Genomic DNA, 17,478 nt, shown 5'->3' on the forward strand with positions numbered 1-17,478 from the left:
CACTAGCAAGATTTTGCTGAAAGGATCCAGATATAGCTGTCTCTTGTGAGACTATGCCGGGGCCTAGCAAACACAGAAGTGGATGCTCACAGTCAGCTATTGAATGGATCACAGGGCCCCCAATGGAGGAGCTAGAGAAAGCACCCAAGGAACTAAAGGGAACTGCAACCCTATAGGTGGAACAACATTATGAACTAACCAGTACCCCAGAGCTCGTATCTCTAGCTGCATATGTATCAAAAGATGGCCTAGTCGGCCATCACTGGAAAGAGAGGCCCTTTGGACTTGAAAACTTTATATGCCCCAGTGCAGGGGAACGCCAGGGCCAAAAAGGGGGAGTGGGTGGGTAGGGGAGTTGGGGGTGGGTATGGGGGACTTTTGGGATAGCATTGGAAATGTAAACGAGGAAAATACCTAATAAAAATTAAAAAAAGAAAGAAAGAGAGAGAGGAAGAAAGAAAGAGAGAAAGAAAGAAAGAAAGAAAGAAAGAAAGAAAGAAAGAAAGAAAGAAAGAAAGAAAGAAATCATCAAAAGATGGCAGTCTGGTGAGATTTCTGAGGGAGGGAACAAATAAAGGCCTGAAGGGGGAGCTGCATCTGTCATGAGGCATCCGGAGCCCTTGGAAACTCTACTGTGAAACTCACTGTTACAGGACAGGAGACTTAGAAGACTCCCCAGCTCAGTTGCCATCAGCTAGGGAAGTAGGAAAGGTCTGTGGTTGAATTAGCCACCCCCTCACTACAGGCAAGGGCATACAGCACTTAACAACCATATCTTCATGCTTGTGGCATTAGTTTGTTAGATAAGGGAGCCGTCTCCCTTTAGTGAACACCAGGTAATGGCTAATGTGTCAGCAAGAGGCACAGCAAATGAATGGCCATTGAGCAACACTCAAACGTAAATCCCATGATACTTAGCAGTCATTAAGACGGTTTTCCCACAGGAGGCCCGGCCTGAAGGAGGCCATTATCAAACAGTAGAAAGCTAGTAGGCAGAGCATGAGCTTCCAGAAGGGAAGGTCTGAAGTTCTGAGGCACTACCCCGCCCTAACAAAGTTTGTTTTCCCTCCCTTGGTTCTAAGGCTAAATTATGAGGGCTACCAGTGAGCTGACCAAATTCTCATTCTCTTGTCAGCCCCTTTACTTATAGTACAGTTAACTTCTTCATACACCCCCAGGAAGTATGAAACAGAAGGCCACCAAGGTACCAAAAGGGCACACTTGACACTTGGTGTACCTCCATGATCTATTGCTACAGGGCCGGAAAGCAAGCAAGAACAAAGGAACAAAGGGTGTCCCTCCCTTCTCTGTGATAATGAAGAGCTGCTTTTTTTGTTGTTGTTTTAAAAATCCATAAGTATATGGATACTTGGGTATGTTTTTATACACTATGCTTTTGTTTGTATGACTCAAAGGACCCATGAAGACAAAATAGTGACTTCTCCCAAGAAGGGGTTTGGGACAGCTGAGATATGTGGAAACCCACAGTTCCACAACCATGGCTCAAAGAACTGTTTGAACATGGCTAAATATGCAAAGGTATGCTCAAATACAAATAACATGGTGAATGGAAATGCCAGCCTCCATACAGGGAGAAAGTGGTTTGCATCTGGGCCTGTTGCTGTGGATATGGTAAGGTTCAAAGGAGCCCAGAGTCCCTGGCCAGGGGTTGCTCAGGAATGAGAAGCATCCTCACTGCCTGCTTCAGGGGACCCTCGGGGACAGCCCCTCCCCAGCAAGATTCCCACCCCTGCTTCCTGAGAGTGGCTGCAGTTGGGCACGGCTGTTTCATTTTGCAAGGCTGTTGCAAACTTCTCCTGTCAATAAATTACCCTGTCATCCGGGGAGATTGCCGGCCTCCCTTTGATGCTCTCGCTTTCTCCCACATACATCTTCATCTCTGGTGCGGTCCTCTCTTCACTCCATCATTTCCCTTTTCTCTTTTGTTTTTATAACACTTTCAATCATCTTCCCATGGCCTCCTTCCGTGGGTGTCCCTGCCTTTCGCAGCCCCAATTCTCAGGTCACTCCCCTCTAAGCCTAACATCTGCTCTTGAGCAAATCTTCAGCAATGTCATTGTGGCTCTGAATGTGGGTCTTGGGAGCAGGGTTCTGTGCAAGATAAAAATGTGAGTCCCATCCACCCCACCCCTACCCCTGTAAGAAGATGGTGGTAGCAGTATCTGTCCAAATGCCAAATCCTTCTAGGTGTAGACTGCACACCACAAAGATGGCCCTGCCCTGTTAGAAGCTACATATTCAAGCTCATAGGTCAGTGCTAATCACCATTGGGGGTGTTAGAGTGAGGCAGTGTCAGGAAGGTGAGGCCCCAGCATGGCATCTCTGGGGTCCAGAGTGAGCATGCTTGCTATGTTTGACCACATGGAATCTGGGTCATGTTCAGATGTGGCATGGAGAGCATCACGAGACACAGTGGTATGCTTTTGAAGTCAGCCCCCTGGAGTGTGAGAAGTGAACTTCTTGCTTTAAAAAAAAAATCTTCATAAATTCCCTAGACTGGTTTCTAGGAACAGAAAATGGACTGACGTATGCAGTACAGATACTGCTTTAATTACTGTTCTTAGCTTTTATTCTCAGGACATTTTCAACTCCGTTCTGACCACTGTTTCAACCTGTCTGGGTCAGTTAGGGTTTTACTGCTGTGAACAGACATCATGACCAAAGCAACTCTTAGAAGGACAATATTTAATTCGGGCTGGCTTATAGGTTCAGAAATCTAGTCTATTACTATCAAGGCGGGAACATGGCAGAGTCTAGGCAGGCATGGTGCAAGGAGAGCTGAGAATTCTACATCTTCACCTGAAGGCTGCTAGTAGGATACTGACTCCCAGGCAGCTAAGACAAGGGTATTAAAACCCACACCCGCCAGGTGTGGTAGCGCACGCCTTTAATCCCAGCACTCGGGAGGCAGAGGCAGGTGGATTTCTGAGTTTGAGGCCAGCCTGGTCTACAAAGTGAGTTCCAGGACAGCCAGGGCTACACAGAGAAACCCTGTCTTGGGAAAACAAACAAACAAAGAAACAAACCACACCTACAGGGCTACACCTACTCCAACAAGGCTATATCTCTCAACAGTGCCACTCCCTGGACCAAGTATATACAAACCATGACACTACCGTAACTTGCTCAGTTTGATACAATGTAACCAAACACTCATTACAAAGCAAACAGGACACTTAGTTACTTTGCCTTTTCTTGATTATGAGAAAGCATGCCAGGAGGCTCTCTCACACCCACAACAGCCCATTAAAAGTTGATGATTGTTTTCCTGGTCATCAGAGACCCTCAGAGTCAAGTTGAGGGGCTGAGGGGCAAAGAAGATCTAAGAAAGAGGCAAGAGCAGTAGCACTGTCCTATGGGAGCCACCATGAAACTGGTGTTGTCTAGAGCGGAGCTCACAGGACAGGCTCTCTAAGAAATCAGGATTCCTGCTTCATTAACTCTGATGGATAAGCAGGATGCCAAAGCAATGTAAGAGCATGGTCCTGGTTTCATGCTTGTTGTTCCCACCCCCACCCCCACTCAACCCATCCCCCACCCACCCCCACCCCTGCCCCCAGATGTCAGGGATGTTACCTTCTTTCCAGAAGGCTTGTGGTTTATTTCTGGAAGCCCACTCTCTTCCCACCCAGACCACCCACCTGTTGGTTTGCCTCTGATGCTGAATGACCATATTTTTCTCATGGATCGTCTCCAGCAGGGCAGTGGCCAAAGACTTCAGGTCAGCGATGGACTGAGGAGTAGCTGGGAGGCTGCACCCATGGTCTTCAGAGAGCAGATCCTGAACTAGGGAAGATATAGTTGAGAGCTCAGTTGTGGACTCAGAAACATGAGATGGCAAACCCATGTTGGTTAGTCCCGGATAATGGGAGTCCCAAGCTCTGACAGGACGCTTGTGTTTTACTGAGGGCCTTCTTCAACTACCACAAGAAAAACAATAGAAAACCCAGTGTGAGAGTTAAGTGGAGGAGCCTTAGAGAGGTTTGACGATCCCCACCCCCGTTCTTATTTTCTTCTTTTTGTCAAACTGGGATAGAATCCAGCAGGGCTTTGCACATGCTAAGCCAGTATGCTCTCACTGAGCCATGCTCACGTCCAGCCACTTGCAAGCTGGTCAGAGACTGATAGTATTTTCACTTGCCAATGGGTGAAGACTTTTTTATGCTAACTCACTGAGATTTTGAACTAGAAAACAAAAACAAAAACAACCTAGCAAGTATTATTTATTTCCATTTTGTAAACAATAAAGCAAGCCTCAGATGGGTTAAAAAAAAAAACACTCGTTCAAGGTCACACTACCCTGCAGATGACAATCCTTAATCTTCAGGCTCTCTGATTATTGCAAAAATAATATAGCACGTTAAAGGGGTAAATCAGTGGAGAGAAAAAACACAAGTTACAGTCACCCTGGTACTTCTTCTGACTATGACAAAACACTGTGACTTTCTTGACTATCATTTCCTATGTGACTATGTGTATGTATACAGATTCATTCAATATTCTTCTATAATGGGGGAAACACTACCTCTTTTTTTTTAAGATTTATTTATTTATTATATGTAAGTACACTGTAGCTATCTTCAGACACTCCAGAAGAGGGTGTCAGTCAGATCTCATTACAGATGCTTGTGAGCCACCATGTGGTTGCTGGGATTTGAACTCTGGACCTTCAGAAGAGCAGTCGGGTGCTCTTAACCACTGAGCCATCTCGCCAGCCCAACACTACCTCTTTACTTAACAACATTCCAATCTCATTTACATCCCCTACGTCATAAAGGTGAATGCCTACTTCAATAGCCCATCTAGATTTGTAACTACTAATTTAGCTATGTATTTATGCCATTTCCAGCTGAAATTCAGAATGTATGAGGATATTTCTTACAGTTAAAAGTTCATATGTGTCTAACCTATTTCTTGCTAGTTCTTGTTAACGGATCTGTTTAGGTTTGTCATAATGGGTTGCTATGCTCATACATTTTTATTACCTATCCAGTAGTCCAAGGTAATAAGGTTTTCTCATAGGTTTTTCTAGAAGACTTGGGTCAGGGCATATCTCTGTATGGTCTTTGAGTATGGCTGGTACTTGTGACATAAGAATCAGTACAGGGGTGCATACTCTAAGATGGTAGCTAGGTATGGTATCCAGGGCTAACCATGTTCATGCATGTGTACATGTTCATGTGTGTAAATGCATGTGTGGGTATGTGTAGAAGAAACAGGTTGGCATCAGTCCTTTCCTTACTCTCTCTCTCTCCACTTTTTACTATTGAGTCAAGATCTCGCTCTACAGCCCTGGCTAGCCTAGAGCTTGACAAGGTAGACCAGATGGCCTCAAACTCCACTACAACAAAAATTTTACATAGGCATTAGTGATCTGAACTCAGGGCGTTATGTTTACACAGCAGACACTTTACTGATGAGCCACAAAGATGGGATTTTCCACACTTTTATAGAGAGTTATACCTGCCCATTCAGGAATAATTCTAGGATGTTCTCTTCTAGATCAGTGGGAAAAAGAAGCTGCTTGAAAAAGAACCTGGATGGTTTGGTCCACTGAAGATGCTGTGATTTTTAAAGCCAGTTCTGACTAAGACTGGACCATGATCGCTGCTGGTCTGTACTGTCAACACCTGAGGACCAGGCCTGTGCATCCTAGGTTTACGCTGAGAACTGACTGCAGAATATGAAATACCGGACTCAAGCTTCCTTCTATTTATTCCCCACTGGACTACTCCCAGAAGATCATGATTTCTTGTTGGAATCGACAGGAAGGAGGAACAAAGCTGCAATCAATAAAAGCTCCTTGGAAAACGGCACACAATCCCATGACCCATGGTTCCCTGACATGTGCCGTGACTGTGAAGCAGTAAGAGCTTTTCCATCCTGCCTGCAGAGGCCCGGAGAAACACACTCAGGGAAGCTGAGCCTCTAGAGGCTCTCAGGTGGTGATGGGAAAGGAAAAACATCCTCAGGAGGACACAGATCCCATCACTGGTGAAGCTGGGAGATGGTGATTCTTAAAGTGGGGTCTCCCACTGCAGCACCCTGTCCTGGCAACTCTGCAGGCATGGAGATTCTCAGGCCCCTGTCCTCAAGTCCTGTCAAACCAGGAGCCTAGGTAGGGGTTTGTCTGGGTTGGAAGGACTCAGGCAATCCTGAGGCAAGTGACAGAAGCCACAGTTTTCTGTCTCAGAGGTTTGGGTGAGACATAAGACTACAGCTCTGTGCTCAGAAGTTGGTCCCATCTGGATATTAATGCCTACCTTGCTTTGCAGACAAGACCCCAGTCAGAGCACTACTGCTGGATTTGCCTTGGCTCTTGGAGTTTTTCCGTCTCTCGAGAGCATTCTGCAGCAGCAATGGAAGAAACAAAAGCCTTTGTCAGAAATGGCAGGGACAGAAAATTTTCTTGTTAAGGATACAGCCTGTGTACTCATAAGAACCCTGGCAGACTCCAAATGCAGCCTAAAACATACGAACCTCGGTCCTTGGAGTTTTAAAAGGCTCCATATAGAGGGTTGGTTTGCCTTTTAAGTTACTGCAAAGGAGAAAGGCAGTAATTGTAGTCCCTTGTATTCAGAGGTATTTAACTCACATTCTTTGAATCAAATCTGAGGCAAGAACCCAGTCTAACATGTGGAGCGACTTGCTATGGAAATCATTTTAGAATAGCCATGAGATGAACATTACATTTGCTTTTATGTACCAGAGGTAGTTTCTGGAAAGATATGATGGTTAGATTGGAAAGGGATCATGGTCAATTAGTGATGTCTGCCTTGGACACAGCATTGAGTGGCCATGCTGCTATGGCCACTCTTAGAATGGCATTCACACCAATATGCAGTAGTAAGCCAGGGTTTGGAACACGAGCAGGGTACATAATACATGAAAGGATAGATATGGCTGTAAATTTAAATACTAAAAAGCACAGATTTCCTTGGCTCCTGTTTATCTATACATTGATGTAAATGGAAGTGTGGCTCCCACCAAATGGAAAGCCATGGTGATCTCCGAGAACAAAAGCCAATGTCAACAACCAGGAGAATGTGCCAGCTCTTCCTAGCACTCAGTTGGCTGTGAAACGTTACCCCCAGGAAGAGACGTCAATCTGTTTTCAAAGCAGAGAGACCCAGGAGAGTCTTCCAATTATAACACTTACAACTAACATCTGCAGAAATAGATATTATCAAACCAATGCAGCTGGGGTTAGACTAAAGAACAGTGCAGCAAATTCTAACATTCTGTCCTTTCAGGGTGCCTCCAATCTTAGTGCTTGTGTTGTGGTGTCCGTCTTTGTTTCTTCTCCCACAGAAACCATTTTCTTGGGGATAATTATGAGACAGATAGCATCTGACAACTGCAACATTTCATAGAGGAAGTGAAGAGGACCCCTGAGTTCACAGGGCTAAGGCTCCAAGGTAGAAGCACACAAGTTTTGGCAGTCTCAGAGTGCCTTGTCCAGACTATAGACATAGATGTAGATGCCAGGGAAAAAATGATGTTGGGAGTCCATTGGTTTGTGGCTGATTTTCCTGGCTACTCCAATTAGGGGTCCTATTGGGTTCTGTTTGGGAGGACAGGAGAGTGATGAAATGTCTTTGAAGTATTAAAGAGAGTCATAATAGGCTGACACTCAGTTGCTGAGTGGAAAATCACAGACTTGGTTAGGTTACCTTGTACTTGGCAATGTTCGATTTCAGAAGGCTGACCTCCTCGTGGAGTTGTTTCAGTCTCTCCTGGAGATATCTAGAAACAAAACAAAACAATCACATACCCATAACAGGAATGGGCATGGGGGCAAAATGAAGCCCACTGAATGATATGAGTGAAACCTGAAGGCCCACCGTCGTTTGTATGTAACGACTTCTTTCTCACCCTGGAGGGGAGGAGGCAGGAAAATGTGACCTTTTATTAAATAGATGTGATCAAGGTCAGACATGCCCAAATCACAGACACCCCATTTTAAAACAGCCCTCTTGGAGATGCCCTAAGGGACGACAGCATCGTTTTCACATAATTCTCATTAAGATGATTCCACAGGGGAACAAACCAGGAAGAGAAGACGGCAGCCATAACACGAGTCAGACACATCTACACGCTGAAATGTGCCTGGGGGCAAAGACGCAGCCAAGGGAATTTCTCAATTTATTTTCTTATTCTTTCCCCTCTCCTTGACAGCAGTCACAAACAACTTTCCCTGGCTCTTCACCCCTGTGGCCCAATCAGAGAAGGTAAACGGAGAGCGAGGGAGGCTAGAGGTGTGGGTATCTCCCCCTTCTTTTCTTAGTTTTATAACCAGTACATGCCAGGGCTTACATTTTGGGGTTGTGACATGCTTTTTATCCCAAATGCAGATATTCCAATTGTAGGCAGGGTTTCAGGGATACCCCCCCCCACACACACGCACACGCACGCACACACACACGCACACAAACACACATACACACACATGCACACACATACACACACACACACACACACACACACACACAGGCACACTCGCACATACAAACACACATGCACACACATACACACACACACACACACACACACACACACACACAGAGTCCCCCTGGGATGCTTGGCACTTGCCTGTTCTCCATGCACAGTGCATCCACATCGATAATTCGGTTCTCATGACCACCCAGGATGTGGTTGAGCTCCTGGTTCAGTCTGTCCACTTTGTCCTGGTAGGAAGCCCGCTCTTCCTTGACATCCTGGAGTTCATCCGCTGAGGCCTGTAGGTCATGCTCCAACGACTCTATCTGAAATCCAAGGAATGTCACAGAGCTTCTCAAACGTAGGCTTTTGGACTAGGGATGCAACTTCCACACGATTGGCCAGCGTGGAGGCTTATGGGTACTATTCAAGTGCTAAAGTGTATTGCGCACCACACCACATTGTATTGCAGGCTGGGTAAGGGTGGAGCAAGGGGACACTTTCCAGCCAGACACTTATCATGGATGGGTGGAAGAGCCTGGCCTCTAAACCGTGCACATTGCCCTCGTTCACAGGCATGGAAACGGCAAGCTGATCCTAGAGTGTTACAAATTCACGTGGTTCCAAGCCACTCAAACCTGGGCATCCGGTGGCCAGCTAGCAAGAGAAAAGAAAGGAAATCTCTATTCTTATAGCTGCTCTCCAGGCAGGGGCGGGGGCGGGGGGTCTGCACTCTCTGAAATCCTGCCTAAAAGCATCACTCAGCATCTTAGTGGAAACTCATAAATGAAAGGCCAGTTTGTCACATTTCCTCCCTGCTGTCTGTGTGACTGAATGGTTAGCAAGTCTCTTGGTGGGCTCAGAATAACAACAGTCACTACTGGATACCACCCAGCTAGGGGTCAGTCACTCATCACAAACCTAGGAAGAACTGAGGAAGTCAAGCCCTCTCTTGTGCCCCTTTTGGACAAGGACACAGTAGCACATGTGCCCTACCTCCTGCTATGAAGGGCTGCAGGAACATGTGTCCCCTGCTTCCCGTTGTGAGATCACATGCAGGCATCCCTATCTAAAAACAGGGCTCAGAAGTCACCTGTTCCTTAGCCCGCTCCAGCTGCTCAACCAAGTCTTCCCGCTCGTGGGCTGCAAAGTGCCTCATGCCGATTTCTTCATCTCCAAGCCTTTGTTTGGCAATCGTCATCCTCAACAGCTGCGGTTTCCATTATCAGAAAAAGGCAAAGGAAGAGAGAAAGAATATGAATGAGTACATTCCCCCAGATCTCAAGGTCCTGTTTCCAGAAAGAATTTCTGGATGAACTCTTGCAAGAACTACTTGAAAGTACAGGACAAGCTACCTGCCAATATCACGAAGTTTGAAGGAAAAGGAACTTTTGTTATAACTTGTGCATGGTGACACGTACGTGCACACATTCAGTGAAAGGGGTACCCAGGCTTGATCCTGGAAGTTGGATGTGCTATAGGGCACTACAACAGTAAGGACTTAGCAAAGATCCTAAATGACCCCCTAGTACTGATAAGGATCTGCCAAAATAGGCATATCCCACATTAAACCACTAGGCAATATTATCAGGAACCTTAAAAATTCTATTCAATGTCCAGTAAGCATTCCTGTCTGTCTGTGAATGGCCCCCGATGTGGGGGAGCTTCTTGAGAAAAAGATAAGTAGATGGTACTGGATAGCACAAGTCTTGTATGCACTGTGATACAGTGTGTACTGAAAACGTATGCATGAGACAATAAGTGACCAATTACATGAAGTACTCAAACATGTTTGAGAATGACCACACACACCAAGCTCCAAGCTCCCAGGTAAGACCACAACAGGAATTATAGGAGAGATCCCAGGATGAACCCACGGTCTCCAAATGTCCATGCTGGCCCATCACAATATGCTTATCCTAAAAAGGTTCACCCACTTCTCCTGATGGATGCATGTGGATGGGCTCGCATGCACATGAAGCCCCGGGGGCAGCTTGTCCCTCGCATGTGGGTTAAGACACTCCAGCAGCTCACTATGAACATGCTCTTTCTTGCTCTTGCATGACCCTTATGAGAACAGTGACCAGTAGAGACAAGAAGTTTAAACTTCAGTACTTCTGACAGATTTGAGTTAGGTGAGAGATAGAAACTTTATTTACGCTAAGGCAGAATTGAAATTATGATGGCAATGAACTGCAAAGAAGTGGTAACTGCAGAAAAGCAGAGAGCATGAAACGACCCTTCACTGCTCTGGTGAATCCCAGGAGGCTTACTGAGTCAAGACCTGCCAAACGGGGGAGGATCCTCATATGCAAAACTGACTCTTAATGGAATCTGCTAAGTTCATCCCCAGGGTTCACAGCTTGTGTATTTATGGATGTTTCTACTCAGTGCAACTTATTTTCACTCCAAATCCATCTTCGAGGTCTTCTAGTGTCACGGCTGGAGGTACGGCTCAGATGAGGTCAACAATGCCACCTTCAGCCTCTCTGCTTCAGCCTTACACAGTGGATGGTCTGCCTAGGGCCGGCTTAGTGTCCAGTGCTTACACTGTTATTATTCTTTGATGGTTTTGTGGTCACAGTAGGGTAATTAATACACAATAAATACACACTTCACCTTCCACACTGATCATTTATCATGAAAATCTTTGAAATCTAATTGTTCTGAAATGCACAATGCATGGTGCTAGCCATAGTCACCTACTATGCAGAAAGCATGGAGCTTAATCCTGCCCTCTGGCTGCAACTCTGTGCAGGATGATAACTCCTATCTTTTCATGCCCCCCGCCCCCAGTCCCAGACAAGCACCATTCTGTTTCCTATTTCTGTCCTAGTTTGCTTTTCTGTTTCTCCGATAAAACTCTAACCAAAAGCAACTTGGGGAGGGAAGAGTTTGTTTTGGTTTACACTCCCAGGTCACAGCCCATCATTGAGGGAAATCAGGACAGAAACTCAAGCAAGGCCTGAAGAAAGGCCACTGATTGACTCGCTCCTGGACCAGGCTGAGCTAGCTATTTTATGCAGCACAGACCCACATGCCCAGGGATGGTGCCCTCTTCTGCCTCCACCACAGTGGGTTGACCCTTCTCACATCAGTCAAGGCAGTCTCTCACAGACATGGCCACTGGCCAATCTGATCAAGGCAATTCTCCAGGTGTGTCAAGTTGACAAAAACAAAAAAACAAAAAAAAAAAAAAACAAAACAAAACAAAAAAAACAAACAAAAAAAAAAAAACAAAAAAAAAAAAAAAACAAAACTAGCCAGTACAACATATCTGGTAAAACCCTTTTAAAGATTCTGGATATAAATGTCATGATGTAGTGATTGTCTTCTTGTGCTTTTTGTTTTGTTTTGCTAACATAACATCTTCTGGATTTCATCCATTATGAAGGCAGAGTGGTATCCCATGGGATACATAAGCCATATCTTCCTTATTCAGTCCATTGAAGGACACTTAGGTTGTCACTGTACTGTGGCTAGCCTGAACAGCATATCAATGAACATGGTCATGCAGGCATCTTTTTGATATACTGATTTCATTCCCTTGTCTATATACCCAGTAGTGCAACTGTAGTAGTTTGGTGCACATATGTTTCATTTCATTTATTTATAATTTGAAGTGCTGCGGCATTTCCTCCTGTGGCTGTAGTAATCTGTACTCCCACTGGCAGTGTGGGAAAGGTCTCCTGAGGACGACACATGTGTTGGTGTGATGTCTGTTGTCCCTGAGTTCAAGAAGGAGGTGCAGTGAGTATTGCAGCAAAAAATCTGTGAGTTAGTCCAGCTTCCTCTGACTCTAAGTTAAAGAATGACTGAACCTGTTAATTCAGTGCTGATGAACTTACTACCTCTGTTAAAAAAAAGTTTCTATTAAATAGAAGCATACAGAAAACACAGTCGGAGCGAGCCTTGGTGCAGCAGCTGTGGCAGAGGCTGGCAGGCACCTCCCCACCTCCCCTGGGACCAATGGACCAGTATGTTCACACTCAGCACTGCAGTGACCCCATGGAACACACGGACAGCAGAAGTGGTTGGTTCAAGCGAGAGCTCAAATGTGAAACATCTTTCATGTCACCTGGTCCTTGGCTTGGGACAACAGGACTCTGAAAAGCACATCCCAAAGACACAGTAAAGCCAAGAAGCAGCATTTGTCAAACCCCAGAGGCTGGATCACAGGCACACAGGCTTTTGGCAGGAAGCCACAGGAGATACAGGCTGTGTCTTGAAAACCAGAGCCTTTCTCTGACATGTAACGTGTTAGAGAGACAGCCTGAACTTGATATAAAGAAACCTCAGTTTCCAGTCACAGCCAGCTCCACTGCACTCTTCATTTAGAGTCATACGATTATGTTTGTTAGTGCCAATTAATTATTGCACATGCCTAGTGAGGCCCGACTCCATGAGAAAAAAAAAAGCCATCTTCACACTGGATGCTGGTTAAATGTCAATCAACACGTCAGCTATCATTTGGTGTTTAATGTGCAGATAATATTGCTCCCACATTGCAGGGCTGTACTGGTTGAAATACTTTTAAATTGAGGCTCAAGTTGGATTGTTGGGTCTGAAATTTAAATGCAGTCAGCAGAAGGGGCTTGATGGGGTTGTTGCTGTGGCAACCTAGAGCCCAGGAACATCAAGCTTGTCTTCTACAAGGACAGCTTCTAAGCTCTGGGGTCACTCCCCAAGGACGAGCTTGGACCTCTCCAGGCCTCTCTGTAACTTCCCTCTGAGAGCACAGCATGAAACGGGTGAGTGGAGGCATAGCCAAGAGACACTGGGTTAGGGGCCACAAAGGCAAACAGGATGAGGGATGCAAAGAAGTCATCCTAAAAATTGGGTGATTCACCTCACCTCTGTGTGGAGAGTAACTGCAATTATGTACTCAACGTATACAAATACACTACATTTTTCCAGCTATCGATTCGAAGTTGTAATGTTTGCAGTCATCAACAATGCTACCGTTTGGAAGCGCGCATACAACTCTTTGGCCAGGACTGCTTGTGCAATTTAAAGATCATCCAGGTAATTTGAGCTTGCCCCCCATACTAATGAGAGACAGACATGGCCCTGAAGAACAGAGGGTGGTTCTTCTTTATGACATTAACTCAGTCCAGGAGCAGAGAGTATGTGTTTAACTAGCATCATCTGCTTGTGCGATGATTACCATCATCACCATCATTGCTGCCATTGCTATTATGATTGTTGTCATCATCGCCACCACCGTTACTGCATCATCATTATCATCATCATCATCACCTTCATCGTCCATCCAAGAGGTCCTAACAAACCCCCAGGGAAACTGCTGTCTTCAGAGATGCCTGAAGCTGAGCTCCAGACCCAAGCTTACTAGAGCGCGTGAAGATGCGACTTCCTACCCTGGGCAGTGACACTAAGCAAAGCTTCCCCCCACATTTGCTATCCTCACACAGGACACCGCAGATAGCCTCCCAGTGCCAAGAGGACTTGTGCTCTGTGAACACCCGCTGTCAGCGATGGACACCGCCATGTGCTGATTTAGAGAGAAATAAATGTTTATGAATGAGTCGCAGACACGAGTCCTTGGCTGGTGCACGAGGCCCAGCTGCAGCTTAGATGTCGCCGAGGGACAGGGAACAGAACAGTGAAGCAGGAAGGGTCCAGGTTTTTTTTTTTTTTTTTTTTTCAGCTGCCCAGGCTCTACCAGGCTTAGCCCTGTGTGAGGCCTCTCTAGCCCCTGAGTCAGAGAGGTTCAGTCCTTCTTTGACCTCTCCCCAGGCTGCCCCTGTCATGGCCTTCCACAGTCTCTAACTCAGATTCTTTTATTTGCTGGAGCCACTGTGTCCACTGGGTGCTGGGAGGCAGCCAGGGTGGATCCAATGTGCTCTGAGTGTTACCTGTGTTCAGATTCTAACACTAAGCCTAGCTGTGCATCTGAGCAAGTCACCTAACCTTGCCAAGCCACACGCCATGGCTTGTGAATTTAAAACACAAGAAGATAAACACGATCTTATAGACACAACAGTGCCCATGCAGAAGGATTTGTCTGCTAGGTGCACTAGTGCATGCATTTAATCCCAGCACTTGGGAGGCAGAGGCAGATGGATCTCTGAGTTCAAGGCCAGCCGATCGACAGAGTGAGTTCCAGGCCACCCAGGGCTACACAGAGAAACCCTGTCTCAAAAAAGCCAAAAATGATGGCTCCACTCTCCCATCTTAGAAACAAAATGATGGGGCCTGTGCTCCACTCTAGGGTCTCAAGAAACTGTCATCCACACACTAGTGTGCCTATTAGCTAATGAGTGCCTTACTGGGGCTGGGAAAGCAATGTGCTCAGAGCGTCCTGCCCACAACAGGTACTTGAAGTGACTTTCTCCTGCACTGAGATGGGTGCAGAGCCCTTGCTGAGGCTAAGAGACCCACATGACCCTCCTTATCTGCCCCAATACCATCACTGCTACCTTGTATCTGTTCTTGCCCCATCCTGCCTGCTCCTGGTATCTATCCCAGCCCCTGGGTGTTTGTACTGTTTCTGCCCCTGGCACAGTGAGTTATAGAACTGTCCACAGTCACTCCTGTCATCCTATTCAAGGCCCAGATTAAAGACTTCCTTAGACATTTCATCTCAGCTGATGCTATTCATTCCTAGGTCTCCTGCCTACTAATGCCTGCCTCTCTGCACACATCCACTTGGCATCTGATATCAGCTCTCCAGTAGCTCAGTGTCCACAGCCCAGAGTCAGGCTCTCCACGGGGATCTCCAAATGCTTGTCAGATCAGGGATGTCCCTCTTCCATGCTCCTCACAGCCCAGAGGCGGATCCTGATGTCCCCTTTTTACAAGAGAGCAAGATCAGCCTGGGGCCAGGTCTATGTGACCCCTTTGTGTGCTCTGATGCTGTCCAGGGTGCTGAAACATGTTCAACCTGGGGAAAATCCACTCTGTATCAAGCTGGTCATGATAGTGCCCAGTCAGGTGAGGACACAAACCAGGACAGATAAGGTCATTAGCTTAAGTCACAAATCCTAGGAATGACCAAGGTGAGGTTGGTCCTGGCTGTTAAAGGCTTGCCCTCTACTGTAATAGTACTGCTCTACGCAACCCTTGCTCAGGCAAAACACATGCCCTTCTGTAGAGCATGTTCTGAGCTGGCCTGTGTTATAACTTCCCAATATAATACTCAAAAATACTCTATGCTTATGCCTACCTCATGAAATTTGTACTGCATCCCCCAGATATCTGTCTGCTTTTCTCCAGGTCTCTGTGCCCTGGGCATGTGAGTTCAGGACTTCCCCAAATCCCATAGCAACACCTAGCCTTCCTGAGTAGCATCACTGACATATCTAGACGGTGCTCTGGCCAATATACCTTCAACTCTCAGATCCTTTGTACAGAGCACAGGCACACGATCCTACTGATATGTCACAGATGCAATGATGAAACCCCACTCCTCAGATCCTAGAAAAGGGACTTGTTTGTTCACTGGATGGCTGGCTCTGCCACAATTGAAGTCCCATGAGAGTAGGGACTCAAATATTTCCTGTGCCATCCCCAGAGTGTATGTGTGGAATGAACCAAACCCATGGGCTACACAAGACCCTGCCTCAAACCAAAGCCAAGGGTCTGCTATGCTCCAAGTGCAAATGGGTTGTTAGTGTATCCTCCTTCTGGAGGTCACTCAAACAGGACTCCTCTGTGAAGCATCTAGAAACAGCTTTCCCAGCTCTCATCCAGGGCCATGATAAACAACCACAGCTGAACACACTTCCTTTTTTTTTTTTTTTAAATAAACGACGTATACTTTAATTGGTCAGCTGCTTGCTCATTGGCCTGTCTTTATTGGCTGATGGCTTGGACCTCACTGTTTCACAGGATCCATCCAACCACACCCCACAACCAGCAGTCACAGAAGGGCTCTGCAGTTTTATGGGGCCAATGCCAGAACAAACAGAGGCACTTAGGACCGCCAGTTGGTGAAATATAAAGCTTATTACTAAAGGCAGAGCCTGTGTTTCTCATGGACAGCTAAAAATGCAAGCATTCTCGCCTCTGCCCATGCTATGCTGGTTTGGGGTCTGCTACCAGCCAAGCGCTATAATCTCCAACATGAAGCAGAATGAAAAGTATGTGGAAGCCAGCTCCACTGTCACTGTCCCAGTGGGCCTGGAAGGGCATGGCTGCTGTGGGTGCTTCTTATAGGTGCTCCTTTTATAGGATGCATGGCTCCTTTTATAGAGTGCATTCCGGAAACCAGCATAAAAATGATTCTTGCTGCTAGCCACACCTGGCTGAGCTCAGAGGTCCAGGTGTCACGTGACACACTTCTCACGTGGACCATGGGCTCTCCTGGGGCATATACTAAGGTCCTGGGAAACAGTGGGCCCAGAAGAGGGAAGTCTGTGACTGCTGGTGGCGTGCTCAGGCAACACTGGCTCCTGACATGTTAAAGGTTAAAGCAACAGCATGCTCCCATCCAGAGAACTCACAGCACAGTGAGAAGGACTGAGCACACGGTCATTAAATCTTGTTACCCTGCTTCCTCATCTTCTCATACCAGACACTGTCTGATGACTTTATGCGTTTTATTCTCTGTCTGTCTCCCCAATCAGTATTGAAGCTCCCTAGTGGGGAACCTTGTGCTTCTCGGCCTCCAATACAACTTCAGCTGCTAGAACTCAGGCAGTCGCCAGGTATGTGCTGGTAAGCACAGAAAAAGCCTGGTCTCCACTGTTGCCATCTTACAGATGAGAACATGGAGATCCCAGAAAATGACCAAATTTCCTAAGATCATTCACACACTGGCAGGCAGAGCAGGAATACACACTTGGGCCTGGGCATGCCTGAAGAACAGGACCGCCTGGGTTGCCTCCATTGCTGCTCTTCAGCCAGATCTTCTGGAAGGCATTTTTTTTTCCTAGACTGCAGATATCATTTCTGCAGTGTGTTTGTTATATGTCAACTTGACACAAACTACTGTCATACAAAAGAAGAGAACTTGGATTGAGAAACTGCCTCCATAAGACCAGGCTGTCAGCAAAC

General features: G+C 46.4%; 1 protein-coding gene across 2 annotated transcripts in view; it reads right to left on the bottom strand.

The window, feature by feature from the left end:
* Ccdc149 (coiled-coil domain containing 149) overlaps positions 1-17,478 on the bottom strand; it is a 96,928-nt gene that overhangs the window by 21,772 nt on the left and 57,678 nt on the right. For both annotated transcript variants that reach the window (NM_001379231.1, NM_001256059.1), the window contains exons 5-9: positions 9,554-9,670; positions 8,614-8,786; positions 7,695-7,767; positions 6,285-6,369; positions 3,663-3,807 (exon numbers count right to left, since the gene is read on the bottom strand). In NM_001379231.1, coding sequence (NP_001366160.1) covers positions 3,663-3,807; positions 6,285-6,369; positions 7,695-7,767; positions 8,614-8,786; positions 9,554-9,670 — 593 coding nt within the window. The remainder of the gene's footprint in view (positions 1-3,662; positions 3,808-6,284; positions 6,370-7,694; positions 7,768-8,613; positions 8,787-9,553; positions 9,671-17,478) is intronic.

The sequence above is a fragment of the Mus musculus genome, chromosome 5, assembly GCF_000001635.26.
Source record: "Mus musculus strain C57BL/6J chromosome 5, GRCm38.p6 C57BL/6J".
Lineage (NCBI taxonomy): Eukaryota > Metazoa > Chordata > Mammalia > Rodentia > Muridae > Mus > Mus musculus.